The sequence below is a fragment of the Heloderma suspectum genome, chromosome 1 (genome assembly GCF_057233095.1).
Source record: "Heloderma suspectum isolate Gila_16-S chromosome 1, 16-S_ref, whole genome shotgun sequence".
In the NCBI taxonomy this organism is placed as follows: Eukaryota; Metazoa; Chordata; class Lepidosauria; order Squamata; family Helodermatidae; genus Heloderma; species Heloderma suspectum.
The window spans coordinates 63923272-63950000 of NC_139458.1; the positions used below are offsets into that span (position 1 = coordinate 63923272).

General features: G+C 40.9%; 1 protein-coding gene and 1 long non-coding RNA gene across 2 annotated transcripts in view; one reads left to right on the forward strand and one right to left on the reverse strand.

The window, feature by feature from the left end:
* LOC146357293 (uncharacterized) overlaps positions 1–26729 on the reverse strand; it is a 534301-nt gene that overhangs the window by 308236 nt on the left and 199336 nt on the right. The gene's annotated exons all lie outside the window — the stretch shown is intronic.
* CDIN1 (CDAN1 interacting nuclease 1) overlaps positions 1–26729 on the forward strand; it is a 186995-nt gene that overhangs the window by 35188 nt on the left and 125078 nt on the right. The window contains exons 2-4 of the mRNA XM_084844521.1: positions 17936–17981; positions 18805–18869; positions 24829–24889. Of these exons, the coding sequence (XP_084700647.1) occupies positions 17936–17981; positions 18805–18869; positions 24829–24889 (172 nt within the window). The remainder of the gene's footprint in view (positions 1–17935; positions 17982–18804; positions 18870–24828; positions 24890–26729) is intronic.

The window sequence follows — 26729 nt, forward strand, 5'->3', positions numbered from 1 at the left end:
TTTGAACCAATCGGTTGTTCCATCTCTGGTTCTTACTGTTGCTTCTTGACCCTCGTACAGGTTTCTCAGGAGACAGGTAAGGTGGTCTGGTACTCCCATCTCTTTAAGAATTTGCCACAGTTTGTTGTGATCCACACAATCAAAGGCTTTAGCGTAGTCAATGAAGCAGAAATAGACGTTTTTCTGGAATTCTCTTGCTTTCTCCATGATGCAGCGAAAGTTGGCTATTTGATCTCTAGTTCCTCTGCCTCTTCTAAACCCAGCTTGTACTTCCGGTAGTTCTCGGTTCGCACACTGCTGAAGCCTAGCTTGTAGGATTTTGAGCATCACCTTGCTGGCATGTGAAATGAGCACAATTGTGCGGTAGTTTGAACACTCTTTGGCGTTGCCCTTCTTTGGAATTGGAATGTAAACTGACCTTTTCTAGTCTTGTGGCCACTGTTGAGTGTTCCAGATTTGTTGGCATATTGAATGCAGCACTTTAACAGCATCATCTTTTAGGATTTTAAATAGCTCAGCTGGAATACTGTCATCTCCACTAGCTTTGTTGTTACTAATGCTTCCTAAGGCCCACTTGACTTCACTCTCGAGGATGTCCGGCTCAAGTTCAGTGACCGCACTATCATGGCTATCAGGGACATTCAGATCTTTCCTGTATAGTTCTTCTGTATAGTTCTTCCTTGTAGCTCTAGATGTAGACAATATATGTGCCGTGATCTTATTGGCTGAAATGTGTGTGTTATCATTCATTTTCTTCTTACTTCCCCCTAATTTCTGTAGCAATGACCATGCTTCTCTACTAGACATTTTAAAATTGAGCGATTCAACGGTCTCCATCCATTTCTCTCGCCGTGCTATATTGAGGCTATGTAACAAGTAATCTGCAATATCATGGTCTCCATTTTTTAAAAATTCTTGATACAGGTTCTCGCAGGTATCATTCCACCCCAGAATATATTGCTTGCAGTATCCTCTAGGAATAGCCTTCCTTGCCGCACATATAAATGTGCCTGTAAGTCTCTCATAATTGTTGAGTTTAGGGGAGATCCAGCCCAAGCATTTGTCTAGATTTTCAGTAAAGACATCCCATTTCGCCTTCTTGAAATTTCACCTTGGGTGGGGAAAGGATGACATCAGAGGTATACTTGTGCCAATTTCAATCAGAATTGGGCGGTACTGGCTATGGGGGAATTCTGCTAGTACCAGTCGAGAGGTTTTCACTGGCAGTGTTTCCTCGTTGGTGGTCACAAAACACAAATCAGGGTTTTATTCCTTTCTCCAAGCTGCCGACTTATATGTTCCTCTGTCCTTTGCATCAAATATCAAATACAGGCTGTTATCATCTGCCCAGTTTGCAAGTGCCTCACCGTTTTCATCAATTTCACTGTACTTCCACTGAGTATGATGACTATTAAAATCTCCAAGGTAAACAGCTGGATATGGAGACAGAGGTATAACTTGTAGGGGCCAATTAATAGCCGGGGGTTTATATATGTTAATTATTCCCCTATTCTTACAGTTACCTCATGTATATTGTTGAGATTAGAGGCTGAGCACAGTTGGGCATTTTCAGTTGACGACCTTACATACGTTGCCACTCCATAAGCATGGTGGTATGTTGCTCCCAGCAAGTCATAGCCAGGGATCCTGCCTCTCTGTCTGATTTGGTCCTCATTTTCAGCATGGGTTTCCTGGACTGCAACTACGTCGATGTCGTTATCTGCTAAACTCCATTGTAGGACTTGGTACTTAGACCTACTTATTCCTTCTATATTGATCTGGCAAATCTTGGTAACAGGAGAAGATTCTTTGTCATGGGGTCCTGAGAAGGACTGTTTATGTTCATGCCTTGAGGCATAATTTGATGCGATGTAATACAGCCAGGAGACCACTAGAATTGACTGGCTGCCATAAGTTCGAAGCTTCAGTTGTTTGCTTCGAAGTGACCGTTCTTTAGCACCACCCAGGAGACATGTGTGACTTAAGGAATGTCACGGATGCAAACAGTCATTGTCCCCCTTTTGCAAAATATGCATAAAGATGGCAGAATTCTTTTCGGATATTACGGAAACAGGTATAACACCACACAAGATGAAGCAAGCAAAAATCATCGCAGTACTCAAACCGGGAAAAACAAATGACCAACCAAAGAACTATCGACCAATTGTACTGCTAAGCATTGTCTATAAGCTTCTCGAAAGGCTTCTGCATAATAGAATCAGCCAGAAGATACTCCAGATAATTCCAGTAGAACAAGCTGGATTTCGCCCCGTGCGAAGCTGCGCTGACCAAGTGCTTACACTAGCAACCTATATAGAAGCAGGATATCAGGCGAAGCAAAAAACATCAGTTGCTTTTATAGATTTAAGTGCAGCATATGATACAGTGTGGAGACAAGGACTACTTTATAAATTAATACAAGTAACCTCATGCCAAAAAACTACCCGACTTATTGATAATATGCTTGCTGGAAGAACTTTCTCTGTGACTATAGGAGAGGATACTAGCGTCCCTAAAATTTTAAACAACAGACTACCACAAGGCTCGGTTCTTGCACCTCTCCTTTTCAGTCTATACATAGCTGACATACCACACACAAAGTCAAGGAAGTTTGGCTACACGGATGTTTGGGCTATAGCCACACTACATAAATCCTTTGAGACAACTGAAGATGTCCTTCTGATCTAGACATACTGGATAAATATTTCTGTAAGTGGAGGTTACAGCCCAGTCCAACAAAGACAGAAGTAACATGTAGGGATGTACGAAACGACTTACCTGTTTCATTTCGTGACATCCATAGTGGGGTGGGGGAGGTGCTCTGTCCCTCCCCTCGAAATCCTCACTGGCCAGCTCTGTGGAGCCGCCGGCCAGCCAGGGCTTCCCGCAACGACATCCAGCCATTGCTGGGCTGCGCAGGGACACTATGGCAGCCGCCATTTGTGTTCCCTTTTTTGCCGTGATAGGCTACGTAAATATTTACGTAGCCTATCACGGTGAAAAAAGGGGACGCAAATGGTGGCGGCTACGGTGGCCGCCATTTGCGTTCCCTTTTTTCCCCCATGATAGCCTATGTAAGTATTTACGTAGGCTATCATGACAAAAATCGTGAAGCGATTGGCAAAAATGGCAAAAATCGTGAAGCAAAAAATCATGAAGCGAATGGCGGCCGCAGATGTGGCCACCATTTGCAAAGCAGCGCGAATGGCACCAGGTAGGTGCTCCATTCTGCACGACTTTCGCGGGGTGGTGGGGCGGGGGGCTTTGTTCCACCATGGATTTCGGGGGGCTGAATGCACTGGCATTCGGCCTCATTGAGATCCATGGTGGAGTTCTTCGCCATCCCTAGTAACATGGTTCCACCTTTGTAATAGATCAGCAGGCAGAGAGCTCGACGTTCAATTTAAGGGAAACCAGCTCAATCACAACATGCATCCCAAATATCTTGGGGTCACACTGGATAGGACACTTTCTTATAAAGAACACTTGATGAAGACTGCTGCCAAACTGAGAAGTAGAAATAACATTCTATACAAACTATGCGGCACTAGCTGAGGCTCAACAGCAGGTACGCTGAGAAAGACCGCACTCAGTCTTGTTTACTCAGCAGCAGAGTATTGTGCCCCAGTGTGGCTTAATAGTCCGCACACAAGAAACATCGATACACAACTGCATGAGTCAATGTGTATTGTTAGTGGGACGATACGATCTACTCCCACATACTGGCTGCCTGTTTTGAGCCATATACCACCTCCGGATGCAAGATGAAAGAACGCCCTTCTTCAAGAATACCGGAAGATTATTGACAATCTCCAGCTACCAGTATTAAATGACGTAACCTACTTGGAGCGAAACAGGTTAAAATCGAGACATCCAGCCATTTCTACTGCTAAAGCTCTTCTAGAAGATGATTTCACTATCCACAACACGTGGAAACAACGTTGGCTAGGAAACTGCCCTCCAAAATGCCGAAGCTTGCCCTGCATCTTGGAAAAACCACCTGGATTTAACCAGCCCCGTGCGATACAGACAACCTTGAAACGAATTTGCACGGGTCATGGTAGATGTGCAGATGCCCTTTATAAATCGGGCAAAACAACATAATCAAATTGTGATTGTGGGGCTGAAAAACAAACTATCCAACATATAGTGACAGAGTGTCAAAACCGAGCCTACAGTGGAGACTTTGCTGATTTCCTGGCTGTGACAACTGAAGTAAAAAACTATATCTATAACCTAGACATACGTTTATAATATTCCTGTCTATATTTTATATTTTACATTTCATATTTATTATGCTCTATGTTTTTATTGTAATGCGATGTAAATGTGCCATACGATAAATAAATTTGCTAGTTTGCTAATCAGGAGATCATGGGGGACCTTGTCGACAGCTTTGCTGAAGTCGAGATATATTATGTCCACAGCATTCCCACAGTCCCAAAGGGAGGTTACCTGATCCAAAAATGAGATGAGGTTAGTCTGGCAGGATATGTTCTTGACAAATCCATGCTGGCTTCAAATAATCACTGCATTGTTTTCAAGGTGCTTACAGATGGATTGCCTTATCATCTGCTCCAGAATTTTCCCAGGGATTGATGTCAGACTGACTGGTCTGTAGTTCCCAGGTTCCTCCTTTTTGCCCTTTTTGAAGCTCAACAAAGTTCCAGGGCCCGTGCCCAGGTGGGCCCTCTCCTAACGATGCCCCTGATCTCTATCATTGTAAGAATCCCATGAGCAATGTAGTGATCAGTACTTGGAGTCAAGAGTCCCAGAGAACATGAGGCCTTTTGTTTTAATCTAGCAAGGCAGTTCTCTAGAGCAGCCTTCCCCAACATAGTACCCTTCAGATATTTTGGATGGCTGCTCTAGAGGATATATAGCTTATTCATTTATGCCAAGGGTCCCTAACCTTTTTGGGCTGGTGGGCACATTTGGAACTTTGAAAGTGTGAAGAGCTCATACAAAATGGCTGCCATGGGAAGGCTTGCCCAGTCATAAAATGGCTGCCATGGTGGGTGTGACCAGTCACAAATGCCAATTTCACAGAAGATTCAAACTGATGAGACTCAAAAGTAACTTGCTCAAGAACGTAAGTACAAGGCAGAGGTGAGGTCTGAGCTCCAAAGCACAAAACTTGTTTTTTTAATTTTAAAAAAATCTGAACAAATAAAGTAAAAATTGGAATGGGCAGGGAGCCTTGTGAGTACCAAGAGAAGTGTCCATGGGCACAGTGTGGTGTAGGAGTGGGACTGGAGGGACACGGGTTCAAGCCTCCACTCAGCCAGGAAGCACACTGGGCGACTTTGGGCGAGTCACTGATTTTCAGCCTAACTTACTTCACAGGGTTGTTGTAAGGATAAAATGGAGGAGGAGGGTCATGTATGCCGCCTTGGGCTCCTTGGAGGAAAAGGTGGTATATAAATGTAACTAATCATAAACAATAAGCGTGTACAGGGTACAATGATACTGCTTTATCTTGGCAGCTCCTTTCTCCTGGTTGTGGTGGGGTCCAACCATGGCATGTTGTGGGAGAGTAGCAGGAAATGAAAGCTGAAAGCCTTGCTCAAGGTCACTGACTGATCTGGTTCACACAACAACCCATGAGTTAAATGGGGTATCAGGGATGAGCAGGAGAGTGCGGGGGCCCAGCGGTGAGCCCAGCAACAAACCATGGTTAACTGCTGGGTTGTTTAGGCCCCAAACAACCCAGTAGTCTGGGTTCAGCAACCTAAGAAGGAGTCTTCATTCAGCAACCTAAGGAGGAGTCTTCATTCAGCAACCTAAGGAGGAGCCACTCTTGAGTTGCTGATTAAAAGTGGAAGTGGCAGAAGTGCAGAAGACAGCATGTCCGCTCTGTTTTTATTTATTTATTTATTTATTTATTACATTTTTATACCACCCAATAGCCGAAGCTCTTCCACTTGTCCCCAACAGCCCACTGGTTGTTTAACCCATGGGCTGTCATGTCATGCGAACTGGCCCACTATATTCATGCCTGAGGTGGAATTAGTGACAGAATTTCCAGCTCATGCTCCTGGAGCCAAACAAGATGAAGTGGACAGTGTCCATGAAAGCTTATGCCAATATAAATTTGTTAGTCTCTAAAGTGTGACAAAGACTCTTGGTTGTTTTAGATGTAATGTGGGAGATCTTATTAGTTAGTAGATGCATATGGCTACTCTGAAGAGCAGTGAAGTGGCACCTGTGTGTGTGTGTGTGTGTGTGTGTGTGATTCAGCCTTTCATCTTCTGTAGCTTCATGGATAGAAACTGGTATAACCTTTTTTAGATTATTTATAGGTTACTTTTTGACCCATATGCCTCCAAACTGGCTCATAGTACAAATAAAACTCAGAGAACACATAAAATAACTTTGAAATTGCATAGTAACCATGCTGCAGAATACAATATTAAAATGCAATGACAACACAATTTGCAGCAACCCCCCTTCCCTTCCCTAAGCCCCCCATACCTCACCCCACTCCATTTAGGAGAGGCTTTGTGGGGAGGCTGGTGGGGGAGGAGGGGGCAGGAAAGTCATAAAGAATATTCAGTAGTGTTTTAAGCTTGCTTTGGGCTGGATCTAGAGAAAATTGAGCAGAACATAAGTTCAACGGGGCTTTCTTGGCTCCTGGAATGGCATACAATTGGGCTTGGATGGGGGGCTGCCTCAAAACAGGGAAATTGGAGGAATTCACAGAACTGCCTTGCGTAAGTAGAAGTGCTTTGCAGTTTATGCAAGACATCTCTGAATCCAAGCCATTGTATGTTACGTTGTAACAACATTGGTAAACGGGATTTCTAGACTACTAGATTAAAGCTATAACCCTATTTAATTTACCAGGGAATAAATCCCACTGAATTCAGTGGGCTTTACTTAAAAAAAAAATGCATGGGATCAGACTGAAGTTCTGCCTCTTCTTTAAAGAATGGGGCAGCATGTCTATTGTTAATCCAAACTTAGAGCAGGGTGTTGTATATGTGTGAATAGTAAGTGCAGGTAAAGTAGTACCAGACATGGAGTTGTTTGTTTTGTTTAGTATATGAAGCAATAGCTGTGTAAACCATAACCTTGTAATTTTGCGAGTTCCACTTTATCATGTAGCTGTAAAAGGTAATCAAAATAAATAATGGATAATGAAGAAATATTTTCTTGTGCCTTTTGTGTTCTTTCAGGAGTAGTTCCTGACCCATGTAAACTTAATAAGCATATTAAATAATACAATATGATGTGCAACATGTCATATATGATACATTATTTTGTATAGAACATTTATACAACTTATATGGAACTGCAGTATATGCAGCCTAATGACTATAAATCATTAATCTTGTGGATTTTTTTTAAAAATAGTATGATTTCAATCCCTGCCCCCTTCCCTCAATAATGGGCAGAAAGGTGTAGGTCATCTCTGAGATGCTATGACATTGATTCAAGTTTCCTCAGCTGTGCAGTGTACATAACACATATGTTGGAGAGTCATCTGTCAGCTATGCCCCTCCTATGGAGTTAAAGTTCTAAAGGGAAAAGAATTCGACACAGTGCTGTCACTGTTAAATTTTCACAATGGAAAAGCATGCAAATATTGAGCCTCTTGCTTAGCCATAGTGCCCTGTCTAATGTCTGTGCTACTTAGAATAAAAAAAAGTGGGTGCATCTAGGGCTCTTAGATCTGACAAAGGTCATGCTATGCTGGGCATTTGAATTGGAAATTGTCTGGACTTAGATTTTATAAAGCTCCCACTGTTGTCGGGGAAAAATTTCAGCAGGGTTTTGTCCCTGGAGAGGCCTCTTAGGCCCTTTTCTGTCCTATGAATGAATTTAGATGTGAGGGCTTCTCTGGCCTTAAAACTGTTAAATTCATTTTGCATACATCCCCAGAGAGAAAAACTGGCAGATGCTTTTGTCTTGGAAGTGTTTAAAAGAAAACTGCGGAACAGGAACAAGAGAGGGAAGGGGCCCGGTGTAGAGTCCCAGAACACTTTGGAAATGGCCAATATGCAGTTTTCATCAGTACTAAGGCGGGGCGCAATATGGTGCCTGTAGCTCACTAGGGAATATGAATGTTGATTAAGCATACTCCAAGGCTTTGAAATTCTGAAAGCAGTGTCAGAATAATGGATGTTGAGCAAATGTCAAGCATTTGTTAATTTCTCTGTTATTTGGAGTTTATCTACCATGATCAATCAAATAAACTAGTGCTTCTCTGTTGTGGCATGTGTCATTGATATGCTGATTAGGTGGCTAGAGAGACCTTCTGCTTCCCTCCCCCGCTTTCTCTCCAGGTAGCAGATTATAGACTTATTCATAGTTATTTAGTGGAATAAGGTGTGTTAACAAAAATTTTAAAAATGGCACGTGGCACCTGAAAATGGCCATACATATGTAGAATATTATTCACATATCCAGCAGTGCCATTTACTCTAATTAAAAGTCACCATGTCACAGTTTTCCCACTTGAGAGATTGTGAAATTGAGGGGTTTTTTTTCATGAGAAACAAAATTTAGCATCAAGAAAATATGTGTTGTCCTATTCCTCCATTAGGATGTATTGTATTAAAAAAAGAACTTGCCTGCCACTTTAAAAGTCTAAGAAAAATCCTACCAAGTATGACAGTAAGTACTCCAGAAATTTTAAAATAAAAAATTAGCAGACAGTACCACATGTATTTTCCTTTTCTGATCTTAGGACTGGTGATAATTTCTCTTTTAAAAGCTAGGTGCAGTTTAACATGACCATAGCAGAGGCACCTGATTCATTTAAAAACGGATTTATTTTTTGTGGTGTTACAGGTTTCACTTATAGGGTCAACCCACAAGTCACAGACTTCTTTTAAAAGGTTATTACACAGTTAAAGTATTACAAAATGTATAGAAAGACATAACTGATAGAGACATATTATTAGGAAAGAAAAGAATAATACACTGAAAATTATTAAACAAAAAATAAAAAGGTCTCAGTAGTCCAGTTCAAATTAAACTTATCACATGTGCTCTACCATTATTCTGTTTGAACTTGTTATTCTAAAGAAGGGTAAAAAAACACAAAAAACACTTCCAATCACAAACATATGTATCCCTAGCTCAGCAATGTACAGTAGCAGTGATCTTATCCATAGTGTTCCAGGTTTTATGTAGCCTGTTATATAAAGAAAGAAGTTTTGATAGATTTCCAGGTCATACTCTTGACAAAAATTGCAATGATGGAAAGCTTTAGATTCATGTCTCTTCATAAGGACATACGAAGAGCCATGCTGGATCAGTCCAAAGGCCTATCTAGTCCAGCATATTGTTCCCATAGTGGCCAATTAAACGCCTGTGGGAAGCAACACACAGGACATGAGCACAATAGCACCCCCCCATGTTCCCCAGCAACTGGTATTAAGAGGTATACAGCCTCTGATGCTGGAGGTAGTACAGTATATAGCCATCATGACTAGTAGCCACTGATAGCCTTATCCTCAATGGATTTTTCTAGTGCCCTTTTAAAGCTATCCAAGCTGATCACTGATATTCCAGGCCAGTTCCCTGCATACTACCAGTGTCTCCTTTCCAACTGAACTTGAACATAAGTTCTCAACTATACACCAAATAGAAATATCAAACTGAGATAATGCTCCCTGAAACTCTAAAGCTGGGATAGCTCCTATACCTTTAACATTTGGGTAGGTGGGGGAATTTTTTTGGCAAGAATAGCTTTTTAGACCAGTGCTGGATTATAACCTGACAAATTGCACCTGATAAAATTCCCCAAAGGTATGTATGTATTTATGTAATTTACAGCAAATGAAACATGGCATTTTTTTTTAGTTTTGTTTGGGCTGTTCAGCGAACCTTGACATCTTCTGCATATATTCCAGTGAAACATTAAGTGTTATGGAATAAACTGTGTATAATCATGCCATTAGAAACTTTGGGTCTTTTGTGTGATTTATGCCCTGAATATAGCTGTCAAACGCCACGTGCATTTAACACGTGGTGCATACAAATGCTAAAGGCAGTAGCTGCATGAGGCCAATGTCATTAACAGTAATCAACATAATGAAAGCTACCTGGCTGGTTTTTATAATTAATTGCTTGTAAATAACACACCTAATTTACAGTTTTATAAATCTGATTATATTACCTATAACCAAGTCGTGTTGGCACATGTAGGTGATCTTTTCCAGCTTTTTAAAGATTATGGTATAATGGGGAAAATACCCAGATTCATCTGAAACCTCCTGATGTTGGACTAAGGGTCTGATCTATACATTTTACCAGGATATACATTTCAAATGTGTTAAACAAAAATATAAATCAATTATGTTTGATTAAAATAAAAGCAGAAATGTGCTTCTGGCATATTTCTTTGCAACACAGTTCATAATATTAGTACCTACCTACCTACCTACCTACCTATGTATTTAAATACTTCTATACCACTTAAAATACAATCCTATGGCTGCTAGTCAGCGGCTAGACGGCCGTAGGATAGGTCAGTTCCCTGAGAACCAACCTCCACCCGCGCTGCCTCATAGGCAGCACGGATTGGCACCGTACTCTGCGCTTGTAAGAGGAGCGCAGAGCAGTGAAAACGGAGTGTTCCTGGGGGCAGGGAGGGCAGACATGACTTTCCAATTCCTCCTATGCATCATCCAGCATCTGCCCCACCCACCCCACTCCGGCTTCCCACAGCTAGACAGCCAAAATTGGATGTCTAGCCATGAATGCAGGGTGGCTGAAACGCGAGGGGGGAAATCCCCTCTGCGCTGCTCATGCTCTGCATTGGATAGGCAGTCACCTTTGAGTTCGGAGGCAGCTGCCTATCCCGATAGAATTGCACGCTTAATGTATTAAAATCCCCAAGTGCTTCACATTAAAATACAACACAACAATATAACAGCCCAGATAAAATAATAAAGAAAACATTAAAAAAAGGTAAAAACATTACAATACTATAACAATAACAACAGGTTAGTAACTGAGTCCCTCACAGGTCTGGGAAAGCCTGTGTGAATAGGTGTGCTTTCAAGAGGCTTTTAAAACTTGCCACTGTTTCTGCCTCTCAAACCACATGTGGGAGAGTGTTCCAAATAAAAGGGTAGGTGCCACCACTTACAGACCACTACCTGGCCACATTCCATCGGCCATGGAACAACCAGTGAAGCCTTCTCAGAAGACATCAGGAGTCGCGCGCGTGTGTGTATGGGAAGATGGTCAGCTAGGTATCCTGGTCCCAAGTCATTTAGGGCTTTGTAGGTCAACAGGAAAATCTTGAACATGGTTTGGTAGCTAATAGGCAGTATGTCCTGTTATGATAAATGTTACAAAAATAAAATGACTACATGGCCTTCTTCTATTGAGGAAAGCAAAGGGATACTCAACAAATCCAGTCTGTGAATCCTATTGTGTCAGTAATACCAATTGTGTCAATGCCAATGCCACACTGAGAACCAGTGTGGTGTAGTGGCAAGAGTGTTGGACTGGGAGCTGGGAGGTCCGGGTTCTAGTCCCCCCTCAGCCATGGAAGCTCACTCGGTGACTTCGGGCCAGTCACACACTCTCAGCCCAACCCACCTCACAGGGTTGTTGTGAGGATAAATGGAGAGGAGGAGGATAATGTAAGCCGCCTTGGGTTCCTTGCAAGAGGAAAAAGGTGGGATGTAAATGCAATAATTAATAAATTAATAAATACATAGATACATACATACATAATCCTTTTATCAGTGGTAGCTAAGGGCAATTTAATGACTTCATTGACAGGGCTGCCTGCAGTAAGAGTACAATGATAGAAGGTGATGTCAGTATAACTATTTACATGTGGCAGACATTATTTACTTGGATACATTACATAGCAGTGCCATACGACATCCACTGAGCAGCAGGTGAACCTCCCACTACTGATTTAGCCCTGCCCACATTTAGAAGAACACACTTGCTAATGATGTATCATACACCTGCTAATGGGACATCATGCACCAGCATGACTAGAGTTGTATCCAAAACAGCCATGTTGATATGCAAGATTTCTCCTTTTCCTTGGAAGCAAGACTGTATGCCCTCAAATCATGGTGTGTGCCTCTCATTTCTGTAGTTAGAACGCTTTATATTTTAGTTGTTGTATTGCTATTATGGCTGAATGTTCAGTCATTTGATGTGGACCGAAGGCTAGTGCATATGAAAATAACTTTCTTACATATCCACTCCTATTGATAACTTTCTACCCTCAGCACTGTATTTTATCTTCATTTTAAAAATTTAATAAGAAGAGGAGTCTAAAAATAAATTCATTCAATTATAAGAAAAAGACACTGGAAAAAATGAAGGGTCTTCAGAAAGAACTGATGCCTCAGTTTTAGAGTATCTTGTTAAATGTTTTTAAATGAAAAATCATTTGAGCAGTATCATCTACTGGCAATTTCCCTCTGTCTGCTGTTAGAAAGTATTGGCCAACCAGGTCAGCCATTATTAAAGTTCAAGTGGCCCAGTGGGAAAAGTAATGGCCTTGTGCTACTATGAATTTTAAATGTTGCCATTTCTGTGTATTGCACCATCATCTGTTCTTGCACATCACTAAATTGTATAGAAGTTGTTAGACCAACTTGAGTGTCAAGGTCATAGGAATGATGACTCTTCTCAAGTAGTCTTTATTCCCTCCAGAGTTTTATCATAAAGCTGTCCTTGTACTACATGAGATAAGCATCAGGTTGTCACACACATTTTTCTATTTTTATTGAACATATGTTGGAGAGTATGAGGATGTATTATGAATTTTGTTTTCTTACAACAGATTTCAGTCTCTTAGCTTATCCCTAGAAGATGGGGCATACTAAATGCGCAGTTAAAGACTTTATCTCATAATGATACTTTATAGAAGAACTATACAATCAAGAGAACTGCATATGCATCTTGGCTTCGATGATGACCACAGAAGGGGTTCTTTGGGACCTAAGGTGAAGCATTCCTGCAAAGTTGCCCATGTCTTCTGTGAGAGTGGGGTTTGCTGAGGAATCCAAATCCTCCCCAAAAGAGGGTTCCCTTGGGCTTGGATTGGCTGGGGGCTTGACAGGTGCCAAAATAACTTGACCAGCCTTGGGTACTATGCACTTTGATTAGGGTGGGGGTGCCTTTTGTTGCCTTGCTTCGGGCAGTAAAATATCTTGAGCCGGAACAACCCTACGTAGACCCATTTCAGTCATTGTTTGGGCTGGAGTTTTGCATACGTTAAAGGCCATGAAGGACAATCTGTTTTTAGAGATGGACAGTGGGAATGTGGCCCTGTTGGTTTACCACAATCCCTCATTCGTTTTTGATGTTACACCTAGATCCTTTTGGTTTAGACCATCTGCAGTGCTTGGAATTTGAGCTCACTGTAGTACAGGAGTGCTGTTTTCCAACTACATTGATTTATTCCCTGCACCTCTTGCTGGAGAACAGGAACTTTGCCAATATTGTTAATCATCCATGCCTTTGATAACTTCTTGTGTTGTTTACCACAGTGTGTTCTTGATGGTTCAGAAGCTGCAGCTTGTGCAGAATGCTGTTGGCTACTATTTTGGCTGGAGAAGGTCGTAGACAGCACATTATACTGATGCTCACTTCAGTCGTATTCAGGCATTAGGAAAAATCAGAGTTCCAGATTGCATGGAGAGCCCCCACAGATACAGGAGACTCTCCTCTTCACAAAGTCAAAAGCAGCGACAGAGGTGGGCAGGGCTACTGCACTCTCCTCTTCACGTAGTTACTGTTGTTGTTTTCCTAACACCTGAAGTATGGGCTTCTAGTCGTCTTCTGAGAATGATTCAATGTAGTTGCCATGACCTATGAAGCCTTAAGTGGCTTGGGCTCAGTATGCCCAAGTCTTTAATCTCATCTGGTCATATGCACCATCAAACATCCAGATAAGACTAAAGCAGGGTCCCCAACCTTTTTAGTTTGGTGGGCACATTTGCAATTTTGAGAAAACATTGTGAGGGCTTGCCCATGCACAAAACGCTTGCCGTGATGGATGCGGAATCCAGAAGGCAAAGACTGGTGAGACTGAAAGAAAAGCAATTTGTCCAAGAACCTAAGTACGAAGTACAAGTGGGGTTTGAGTTCCAAAACTCAAAACAACTCTTTTGAACTCACAGTTTTCTGCTCCAGCATCCATTTCTTAGAAGGCCAACTGATGAGGCTCAGAAACAAGTAATGACTCCAAGAAACTGAATGCAAGGTAGAGGAGGGGTCTGAGCCCCAAATGCAAAAGCACATACTTGCTTCTGCAAGGCACAACAAAATATCCATTTCACTGAAGGCAAACTGATAATGCTCAGAGAAACATGCAGACAGGCAAAACACACACCATCCCAGAACAAACAAACCAGCTGACACATACTGCACACACACAAACACACACATTCAGGCAAAACATCCCCTTTGCTACCCAGGACATGCCCCATCACCCACAGCTCACCTTTTCCTTTTTTCTGGCAGTTGGGCATGCTTCAAAATGTAGCTCAGGTTCCCAAAGTCATTCTTGGTAATAAACATGGCACAGGAGGCTGGCACTTCTCTTTAATTTTTTTTAATCTAATAAATTTGGGGGTCAGGGAGCTGGACAAGTGTCATGGGAGGTGTCTGTGGGCACGCTGGTGATGCCAGAACTAAAGGATGATATACTGCTCTGGATGGTTCCCTAAACTTTTGATCTCTGGGCAGTGGGCACAGTGTTTTGTTTTTGGGTTAAAAATGGGCGCATGTTTCACACTCAGGAAGATACATATTTTCTCAGTTTCCAGAACAACGAGTAGGCAACTTTGAAACTGTGGGAGAACTCATTTTTAATATTGCCTCCCACAGACTACTGGATAGTTCAGTATCCAGAGAGTTTAGAGAGCTTCGGCTATTGGGCGGTATAGAAATAAATAAATAAATAAATAGTTCACAGTCGCTGGATTCTGCCATTGGGTAATGGTTCATGCCCAGTATGGCTGTTAGTCAATTAAACATATTAATTGTCATATTAATTGACCATGTTGGTCAATTAAACAGCCAACAGTATGGCTGTTGGTCAATTAAACATATTTGTAATATGATCTTATATACCAACTGAATACTTATGGATAAATAAATCCCCATGTAACTTTCTTCCTAAGAGAGCTTCAGCTATTGGACGGTATAAAAGTGAAATAAATAAATAATGGCAATCTACGGCCATTAGAGGTAAACTTCCTTGGATTTACACTATTAGTCTGATGCTATGCTCTCCTCCTCTAAAACAGCTGATCATAGGATGGTGCTGGAAGCTTGCCTTCCAGGATTGGCACAGCAGTACTCGGTGGCATTACTGCAGAGATACCCCTTCCAAGCTGATGTATAGGTCAGCAGGATTGGGTTAGGGCTTCTTACAGGGAGAATGAGGGAATTCAGAGGGCAAACAATGAGTCAACACCTTGTCGGTCCCTGGCACATCATCTAAAGGGATGTGATATTCTACTGCAAGGCTGAACAAATGGATTTTGTTTTGGTTTTAATAAAGTGGAGTACATGGAATACAGGAATTTAAATGACAAGTGGGGGAAAGCATGGCTTAAGCCTGCCTGCAACAATAGAAATGGCACTATAAAAGCAGCATCATTATGACTAATTAAATCTTCTCTATAATTAGCACCAAGCACTTTACAGTTTGTTACTGTCATGTGTTTTTTTGAGTTAAGGCCATTTAGTTCCATTCTTCTGTGGAGGTTTCTTATTTCACTGTCATTGCTGAGTAACTTGCTTAGCTTACTGCCCCAGCTAAACTAGCTGTTCCCCAGCTCCAAGAAGGAACAGTTTGCGGCTACTTCAGCTAGGCTGTACAAGGCCTCTGAAGGGTTTGTTCTGTCAGAACCTCTGGAGAAGTCCATTAATGTCTGGTTTTAAGGGGATGAGCTCATTCAGAAGCCCAAGGAAATCGTTAGCATGCATTTCATGCTTTTTCATGTCACTGAGCAATTCTGAAACAATATTTTTTAAAGATCTGGTGGCAGCAAACTGTGGCAAATTATGACCAAAAGTAGAAATGGACATTCTGGCTGGGGATGATGGGAATTGCAGTGGAGGGCACAAGGGTGGAGAAGGATCCAAAGATGCCCTTCCTTAAATGTAAGGGGCTTGGATCCAGTGGAGGCTTCTGCTTGCAGAAGTTGGGGAAGGTGACTTTCACCAATTATGTTTTCCTCTTGCCACCTCCCAGAACAGATTTGTGTAGGGACCACAAGGGGGATGAGCAGCCAAGGCAAGTATGAGCCCCAAATCCATGAGTGGAATTTGGCTCATAGAATTCTGGCTCTTGCCATATATGTTTATAGAAATATCTACAATGGGTGATACTGGATTTGGACAAAAAGGCACCATTTTTGTACCTTACTAAGCAAATGTTTAAATATGGTACCATCACTTGAACAAATAAAGACACAGGGTCTACAGACTTTGGGTCAAACCAATATACAGACTGCTCTAAAGCAGGAATAGATTCCTGCCTAGAAGCCACAAATTGTGTTGTGGATGCTTGTAGGGGAGTCACAAAGAGCTTATTTTGGAATGTGTGTCCTGGCTGTGATCTTGAATGCCCAGCATGGAGGAGGATGGTGCAGCATGGAGACAGCCCGGTGGGGAAGAATCTTCCAATTGCTACAGAGTAACTCTTTATGTTACTCCACGCCTGCAGGCTAGGCAAGACTGAATCCTTTGCTATGAGGATTAATCTCAATCTGAGTTAATCTCCAGATCAATTTTTCTTAAAAACTCAGAATATCCTCTGGTTTTATTACTAACAAAATAAGGGTACTATTCCAGAATGTTTTGTTACTATTCCATAGTGAGTGCAAAATGCATTTAGGACAATGTTGTTACTGTTGTCTCTAGATAGCACTCTTAAACATGAACGCCAAATTAAATTCAACAATTTTTGTGTTGTGATTTCTGGATATTAGAATTACTTATAATAAGACTGAGAAACCACATTGTAAAAGAGGAAAATGTTAAATTATTCATTTTGCTTTTTGTACTACAAAGTCAATTTATTGAAACTAATTTGAGTTGCATCTGGAAGTAAAATATATCAGAAGTAATTAATTGTGTTCAAGATGTGATGGGGTAGATATATCCACAGAGGACAATTGAAAACAGTAGCAGTGTAGTACTGATTGCCTTTTTTGAGGGAGCGAAACATCTTCTCCCATTTCTAAATGTTAACTATTCAGAGAGAGACAGAGAGAGAGAGAGAAAGAAAATCTCTCTTGGGGGAGAATGTTTTCCAGGTTGCTTCATTGCCAGGTGTTTGACATTGAGTGGAGCTTTAAATGAATGAAGCTTATGGCAGCCTTTGGAAATGACCGACCCCAGGGAATCTCAGCTTCCTGCTGTGAAAGTTTTTATTTTCAAAGCACATCAGTTTTAGTAGGAATGTTACAGTGGTCCCATATGCTGCTTCTGACAGAGAGCTAAGTTTCTCCCCTGAATATGAGACAGCTACTGAAGAGGTTCCCTTGCTGCTAACAAAATGAATTTCAATATGTTGCCAATGAACAATTGGTATGTTTCCTATGGCTAATGGAATTTAGCTCCATCAACTGTTAATGGAAATCTGCTTTGTTTTCTTTCCGAACTTCAGTACGTGCTACCAATATCCCACTTTGTGGGTTCTGAAGCTGGAAACGGATTGTCAAAGCAACATGCCAGCTTGCTTTGAAACTCTTGCTACATTTTTCCCCTCTTCCCTTCCTCATAAACTCTGTTTCTCACTCTCTCCTTGACCTAGCAGTAGGAAGCCTTTGTCTGAGGTGTTCATCTGGAACAACTTTTCCACACTTGTTTTCATGTTCTGTTAGATTACAGGGCAGCAGGCCTACCTTTGAAGCTCCTTTCTCTTTTGTTTCTTTGCAGTGCACTCCAGTAATTAACTTTGTCCTTCTTTTATTTGTTCCAGTCAATCGCAGTCCACTCTGCTGAGCATCTTCTCCCAGGAGTACCAGGTTAGAAGTTTTCTCCTTTGTGAGGGTTGACAGGTGCCTAATTGAATGATGAATGTCCCTTTATTTCTTTGTAATTGAACTGCCAGCTTTCTGATTGGTTTGGAGGATGTTCCCCTTTCCACATCAAGCACCGCCTGAGTCTCAGTGGATGGCTGCCAAGCCTACCCATCCATCTGTCTAATAACATCTAGCCTTTGCTTATTTGGTGGACCTGTAATAAATTATGCTAAACCATTATTATTCTGACAATAATAATTTCCCTGTGTTGCGTGGTTCCATGTGCTAAATGTTTGCTGACTTGCACTGTCAGTGCTGCTTTCCATGGCTGACAGAGATGATGATAAATGACCATTGCCGGAGTGGCAGAAGGCAAGAGAGGCAGAAAATGGAGTCATTTATCATGAGATGACAGGTGTCAGTCAAGTGGCAAGTCTCAATGGAATTACTTTTTGTAGTTTTCAAATAAGTTGTTTTTAAGCAATGTTCTTCCTGGTTAAAAATGCCAATTGAATTGTAAAACCAGAGTGCAGAGGACTTGGATGGAATTGATTTGAAGGGAAATTAATATAAAGGTTGAAAGAGAGAACAAGTTTTTCTCTGCCCTCTGTAACCCTCAGCAAACTTACTTAGATTCAATTACTATGACCTTACTGCCTTTTACATATATGCTGTATTACAGTACAGTCATAAAATGTTTCATTCCATAGATAAATGAAAAATAATTTCTGGGTATTAGTCTAGGATTTCAGGGTTTTCTTGGGCTTTTGTGATTTGTGCTGGATTTCTGTTTGGCGTATTATAAAGGTCTGTTGTTGTTTTTCAGAAACTAATCAAAAGAACACATGCCAAACATCATACTACAGAGGCAATTGAAGCTTACTATCAAAGGTATGAGTTTCCCAGCCCATTAGAGGGTTACCTGCTAACTTGTAATCCAAATTATGTTATGGAACGTAATGTTCTGTTTTGCTGTATATATTTTTAAAGAATATACATGCTGACCATCCACACGTCTAAAGACTGCAGTTCTAGTTCTACCAGTGAATTTTTCAGGAGAAGTGGCATTTAGGCAAGATAATGGGAATGTCACTAGGCCGCAATCCAGTCCACAGCTGTGTATGCTGAAGACCCACTGACTTCAGTGGGCTTAGTCCTGTGCTGGATTGTGGCCTCAGTCTATAGCAATATTCTTTATTGCATATTCCAAGTGCATTCTTGAGAGTTGCCATGCTAGCCTTAGTATCATGAATGGTACTGGTGGCACTTATATATTATCCAGGCTGAGTGTGCCTATATTATAAGAAACATTTATAATAGTAGCTACACTGTTATTAAATAAAAGATGACATCTAAATATAGGGGTTTTACAACTTAATTTGTACATTTGGGGCTCTGCCTGTTTTAGAAACAATGGTGTCAAAAAAACCCTTTAAAGGAGGCATAAACCTTTAATATGTCATTTCATAAAACTGTTACATGATTATGTGCACCTGGAGTTAATAAATTGTAATTGAAACTTGTTATAGGTTATCTGTAGCTATATTGACATAGACATCTCAGCAACATAATTGGGGCGTATTGATATCTGGTAGAGATGTGCAATTAAAATTTTACCATATGGATTGACATCTGAAGAGTCTGCATGGCAAGTGAGATTGTACCTGTGATTATAGATGTCTGATATTTATGGTCTAACAGTATCCTAATAAAATAAACAAATGCATTTTAGACCTTGGGGCAAGCTGACCCACTTAAATATCTGTTATGGAATAGATATGCACTGATATAAAAGCAGCCACAGTACCATTCTCTCTTCTATTAACAATCTGTTGCAACATATTAAAGTCACCACAGTATTTGTAATGTGTTCTTTATTCTTCATAGATGCTCTTCTTCCCAAATTAGGAAAAAAATATTGCATACTGGAGTGGAATAGCCAGAATGAATAAGCAGAGCCTTGTTCTTTTAGAATTGCAGATATATGAACAGTTACCACAAAAGCTAGATAATATGATATATAATACATGAATCAAAAGGAAAATATAAAAACAATGATCTACTTTTATTGTTTAAAAATTTGCATACAATGCTGTGTTTAAGTCATGTTGATTATACTTAATCCAACTACCATGGTTCAAGAAAACTGAGAATATTTTATTCACATACTGTTTTATTCACATTTGGGATCTTCTTTCATTTGTTCTGCTTTTATCAGTGAAGTATCCCAAGAGCAACTGTGATATTAAACCTGTAGTAGAGAAAAGATTAAGTTGTGTCTTACCCTTTGCTTCATTATGTAAATTCCAGAGGAAAGGTGCTTAGGTCACATACTGACCTGTGCTGCAAGTGGTCAGGGTTGGTGTGAATGTGATGCATGAACTGAGAATAACAGGTCAGTAAGTTCAGAGTAAACTGCATAGCATAATAGAACTATTTTCGTCCCCAGTGAACATAATAACTATTTCCAGCAATGGAACAATTAACTGTATAATCATCCATTTGACTGTGTGAGGTCTCTATCTTCTCAGTGAACCACATTTTTAAGTGATGTGTGATACACACATACACACACGAGATTGAGAGAGAGGAAGATCTAGGAACCTTTAAGAATACAACTAGCTTCACAGTGAGGGAGAATGTATTACTAGATGTTAGCACTACCGGGTGTTCTTCTTGCCTATATATATAGATACATATATCCATTTCTACACTGCCTTTCAACGCACAGAGAACCGGTAGGATGATTGACAGTTTAAATGTCTATGTACTTTATTATTATAAAAGTAATAATTAAAATCCACTAAAACCAGCAGTACCATACACCTTCATGTTTTCATAGTGCTGTCTTCCTCCTCCCCCTCCTCTTCCTAATAGTCTTTTTTTTCTTTGCTGTATTTCCTTGTTGCAATAGATAACATTGTGGGAAACCAGGGGTGAGGAGCCTCCAGCCCACAAACCAAATTTTGCCCATCATACCAGCCCATCTGGCCCTCGGGGCCTCAGGTAACGCCCCTCCCAAAGCTCCACCCCCTCAAAGGGGAGGAGGGGAAGGAGAGTGACTGAGCCTCTGTCACATTGTTCTTCTGTTATCTTCCCTGTGCAGGGAACATGAAGCTGGTTCAGTTGCATTGCTCTTCTGTCACCTTCCCCATGTGGCGAAGGCAATGGAGGAGTGAAGTTGGTTGAGACTGCTTTGCTGCTCTGCTACCTTCTCTGTGTGGGGAAGGCACCTAGCCAGAGAAAACCCAGATGGAGCAAAGGTGGTTCTTTGACTGAGGGACTAGCTGAGGAGATGGCACCTTAGTTGAGGAGTCAGCTTCACTCTGCCTAGATGGAGCAAAGCAGGATCCCCAACAGATGCTCTAGCTGGTGCTTCAGCCAGGGACTCAATGATCAGGGCAGGGACCCATCCCTGATGTCACGGTACAGTACTCCATCCTCTGACATCAACCAGCCTGGTGGGGTGATTTGGGGGGGGGGGGGCGGGGGGGGAATCCAAGCTCTGGACCCAAAATGGTTCCTAATCCCTGATTTTGGATAAAGTTTGGCTAGCACAGTACAGCTTTCTGCTAAGGAAGTCTCCACACTATATGCTTGCCAGAAAGCAGGGGATGGGTGTCTTATGAGCGAGTACAGATGGCTCACTCAGTCACCATTTTTGCTGGCTGTGTTGGAGGCTGGCCTTTCATTCATTTCTTCCATCATATCCATATACTGGCTCCATGACAGTTACCAGTGACATTGCAGTGTTGTTGTTTTTTAATGTTTCTACAGACTATGAATAATGTTCCCAGTGTTTTAATACAGTGGCATTGCAAACCTGACCACCAGTTCAGCAAAGGTAACTGTTTCTTGGTTGAAAAAGCACATTATTGTCATCAACTGGCCAAGGTCTAATCAGGGGTAGGGAACTTTTTTCTGTTGAGGGCAGCATTCTCTCAGGGGTAATTTGTCAAGTGTCGCATGTCCGTGATAGGTGGGACTAAAGTAAAAAATGGGTGAGGCCACATCTTTTCTCTCCCTTTCTTTCTGCCAACTCCACCTGTCTCTCTCTCTCTCACTCTCCCCCCACCCCATTGTCTGTTTCTGTCTCCCATCCTGTCCAGGAGAAAGAACATATTGCTCTTGCCAGAGGTCTGAACTGATCACTTGCAGAGCTTCCCCCCATCTTTCATGCTCTGTTCTTTTTGGCTCCCCCGTTTTCATCTCCCACCCTCCTTTTCTTCCTCTGGACTGCCCCCACCCCATCCACCTTCACAAAATTAGGCCGAGGACCACAGATTGCCCATCCCCAACATAAAGTAGAACTCTCTAGATGTGTCATTTGCAAAATTCATTTAGTTACAAGAAAGGTATGTTAGAGTGAGTGCATAAAATTTAGTAAAAATGAACATTCACCTGTGAATATTGACAATTCCAGGCTAATTTTATGAATGTATGAAAATTTAGAGGTAAACCAGTGAATGTTGAGAGTCTTGAAATGTGATTATCAGCATTCACTTGTCCGTCCTTTGAAATGTGGGGAAATATATATCCACTTTCAGCCATTCACAAAATGTATCTGGGATTGTCAGCATTCACAATCAGAATTCACTGTAGCATATATCATAATTTATGAACTTTTGCCTGGTTGTTATAAATAATCTGTTGCAATCAAATACAGATGTCCATTCTATAAAAAGCACAATTGTGTGTGTTTAAGGGCTTGGCAAAGGCCTTGTGAAGTAGAGATGTAGGAGTTCCTTTGTGAGAAGACTAGCATATAGGAGTATGTTTGTGTGGTACATCCGCATTTCAAGTTAATGGCCTAAATTTTAGAGCATTGTTGACTCACGAGGCATGAGTGCACTGAGTCCATTCTGGGGCAGCTAATCTTTATAAAGGTATAGGTTAGTTTCTATCCTCCTCTTAGATCTTCCAACCAAACTGCTGCTATATTCCGCTTTTTATTTTTTCACCCCTGGCTACAAAGAGCAGGAGGGGAAGCTATGCAAGTTTTCCCATAGCTGGTACCTGATCTAGTGTGTGCCAAAACACCTGACATACCCTCTGTCATAAGCCCTGCAGTTGAGCTTCTGTGTCCACAGAGTAATTTTGGGTCCAGCTTACTTACTTACCCATGTTTTAACTATCCTCCCCAGCATCCAAGGCTGGGGAGCACACCTGCATCAACTGCTGCTGCAGCGGGGTTAAGTTACTCCTACAGTGGGAAGTGGTAGGCAGTGCATGTGGCGTTATTTAAAAAACAACCGCCGAGGAGAGTTGCTCTTCTCCCTACTGGCTGCTCTGGATACCACAATTGCTTCTTTAATATCTTTTCTCGCTCTTGGAGATGAATGCGTCCAAAGTATGATCATGAAAAGAAAAGGCATTCTAGCTGGTATAAGTGGTAAGGGGATGAATAAGAACCATCTGGCTTTTCAGTATCTGGTATTTCTGTCTGCAGTGGGGGTATCTGAACATGAGAATTTCACCACTCTGCAGTAATGTAGACTTTCTAGTAGGGTAACAGTGTGTTGCACCATTCCTTGTCTATTGTCCACCTAACTTCTCTGTCTTTGTTAACAGTTCTAATAAACAAATGCCTTAAATACTCAACCATTCTTTGACAACATTGAACTTGAACAGATTTTTTTAACCAGTTAAATGCCCAACCCTTGGCCACATGCGGATCAGAACCAGGCACAATAGGTTATGTTCTGTACTGGCTGTGCTGGGATCCTATGGAGGAGCAAGGCTTGAGTGGAGCTTAGCTGAAGCTTGAGTCATCCAGCACCAGTTAGCACATATCTGGTAACAGAGAGAAGATTCCAGAGAATGAGAAGAGGTTAAGTTCTGCAAGACGTGGAAGAAATTCCAGAAAGAAGTCCCTGTCAAAGCAATACTGGTTTTGCCAGGGATCTGAGCTCAGTTATAAACAGCGGAGCAGGGTTGTAGAGTTATTAAGGCCTAATATCAAGAGAAAAGTAATGAGGATTTAAAGGGGTAGAGCCCCAGCATGGTTTCTTGTAGTCCAGCATCACAGCATGACATCCAGGGTGTCCTTTTGTCTTCTGTGCTTAGTGCTTACAGGGAAGTGAGCAGCCCTGGGGTTGTTAGTGAGGCAGTGGAGCTTTGGATTCTGGCTCAATAAAGCAGTGAAAATCTGGATTTTTCTTCATTGCTGGTATAGTATGAACTCTGGCCACAGTGGTCAATGTGCTCTTAACTGCTCCCCTGGCTGGCTTTGGATCTACAGGATCCTTGAGAAAAACTCCTGTCCTGACTCACATCTGTAGGAGACTCTTCCAGCTTGGAAGATAAAAGGTGTTTGGCATTGGGACATGACAAGCTGAGTCATGCGTGTACTAAATCACATTGAACTCACCAACTTAGTAGTGCAGACAAACTGGAACATTCAGTTTGATGGTATCGGGAGATGTGTAATAACCAAAGAGCTTCTAGGGTAATATTCTCTCTCTCTCTCTCTCTCTCTCTCTCTCTCTCACACACACACACACACACACACACACACGCCATCTTCAAATGTTGGGCGCAAAATCCCAGTTTCTGAAAGCAGTAAGCCTGTTATCTGTGTGTCTGTCAGTGAAGTAGCTATTATTTTATACAACATAATGTCAGCTTTTTTCCTTGTGATGTGAAATAGATATTTCTAGTCTGCTCATGAGGAAGAAACAATAGGAGAGTTTGCTGATCATGACTGTTTTGCAAATATTTATATTTTAAGCTAACCTACATGTTCTTTGGTCAGTTTCTTTCTAGCCCTAGTGTGAGAGAGAGATACTAAGACTTCAGTGCTGGCTTTTTCTTTGAATCTGCAGCAGCATTTTATTTTTGTCTTGTCCAGGTACCTGAATGGAGTGATAAAAAATGCATCTTCTCCTGTATTATTGGAAATGGCCAATGAGGTAATCATTTTTTAAAATATCTCTTTCTGGTAAATATAAGGGGCATATCTATAGTGACTTTTACTTAGAAACGTAATTTAAAAAAAAGTGGTTTCAAGATACATCATACATTTTTAATAGTTATTGTATCTGTTAGTACCTACAGTAATTAGACAAAACACGTTTATTAGTTAATCGGTTAATGCAATTAATATTTTACCTGCAAGGCAAATGTGCATAATCTTTCTTGATTTTTTCTCTTTTCTTGAAATGTTTTTTCTTCCTATTTTTTTGAGAAAGCTAGGAGGAAGAGCGCCTATTTTAAAATGTTCACTCACTTTCATATACTTGAGTATTTTAATAATAACTCTGCAATCCTATACTCATTTACCTGGAAGTAGGTCTCATTGAACTCAATGGGATTTACTTCTGTGTAGACATGTTTAGGATTATGCTGTGCCAGGATTTTCTGATTAGTGTTGTTTTCAAAAAGATATCCATAATGTAAGATCTTACAAAAATGATCAAAGCAATTACCTTTTAAACCTTCCTTTTAGCATAAATATCATAGCAAAGAAAAACAGTTTAATATTAATTTAACTGTTGTTCATATACATCAGAGTTCAAGGAACTAATAACTTGTCAGGAACTAATAACTTGTCATTTAACATTGTATTGTAGTTACCCATATTTAATGGTACAAGAAAAAAAATCCTGCAGTTTGATGGTGACAGACTTGTCCAGTGTAGATGGAGAGTGAAGGATAGGAGCTTAACTTGTGGGTGTGGCTGCTGTGGGTTGCTTATCTATTAGCCAGGTCACCACCTATGTTGCCCATATCACATCCAATAGGGTTGTGGAGGGCTGGACCAGAGGCAGTGCTTACCAGAACAACCAGAGTGGAGACTGCTGTAGTCCAGCCCTAGCATATTTGAGGAGAAGGTTTCTGGAAATAGCTATGCCATTGCAGGCACAAAAAGCTTATAATCCTGACAGATAGCTACCTATCTAACAGTGCAATCCTATACATGTCTGTTCAGAAGTAAGTCCCACTGAGGTCAATAGGGATTACTCCCAGGAAACTTTATTTAGGATTGCATTGCAATATGTTTATGAAAATTAATAACATCAGTATTTGATTTGATTTTGACATTTTTATTCAAGTCTCAGAAAAATATAATATCCATGCTTTTGTGTTGCTTTTAAATTCTAAAAATAGTCGTAAGGCAGACAATGAATCTTTACATTAAAAAGGAGTATAAATGGAACAGCAGCAGCAAGTCCTACATGTTACATGAGGAAGGAAGTATGATTTTTCTCTAAGCTTCTGTCTGATTTACATTGCTATAGTCTACAAATGAGCAATTACCTATCAGTTACTAGATGGTTTTAATGGTCTATAAAGTGTCTATACATTGTAATAATAGAGTTAACATACGAAAGTGATTGCTTTGTGTTAGTGCTCAAGGATGCTTCTTGCAGTTTCTGGAAGCAGATTTCAAGTCTACACCATTCTCTTTATTTTAAACAAAGAAATACTGTTATAGAATGGATCTGTTGTAAATAACATGTATTGCGTGGGGATTGTCATAGACTAGCACCTCATGGGTGCAAAGACATCCAGTGTTTATAGTCTTGTTTGCATATGCTTTTGTTTGCATGTCTTTTCTTCATGCATTTCCCATTCCCTTATAGATAATGCACATAATTTCTGATACTTAAAGCGTACCTTTATTCATATACTATACTTGTACATCTTAGCAATTCATGTTGTTAGGGTTTGTTTTTGTTTTGTTTTTAAGTTTAGAGATAAATAAAAATACTGTTAAAGAAAAAGTTGTTTTTAACTTTATTTATTGGT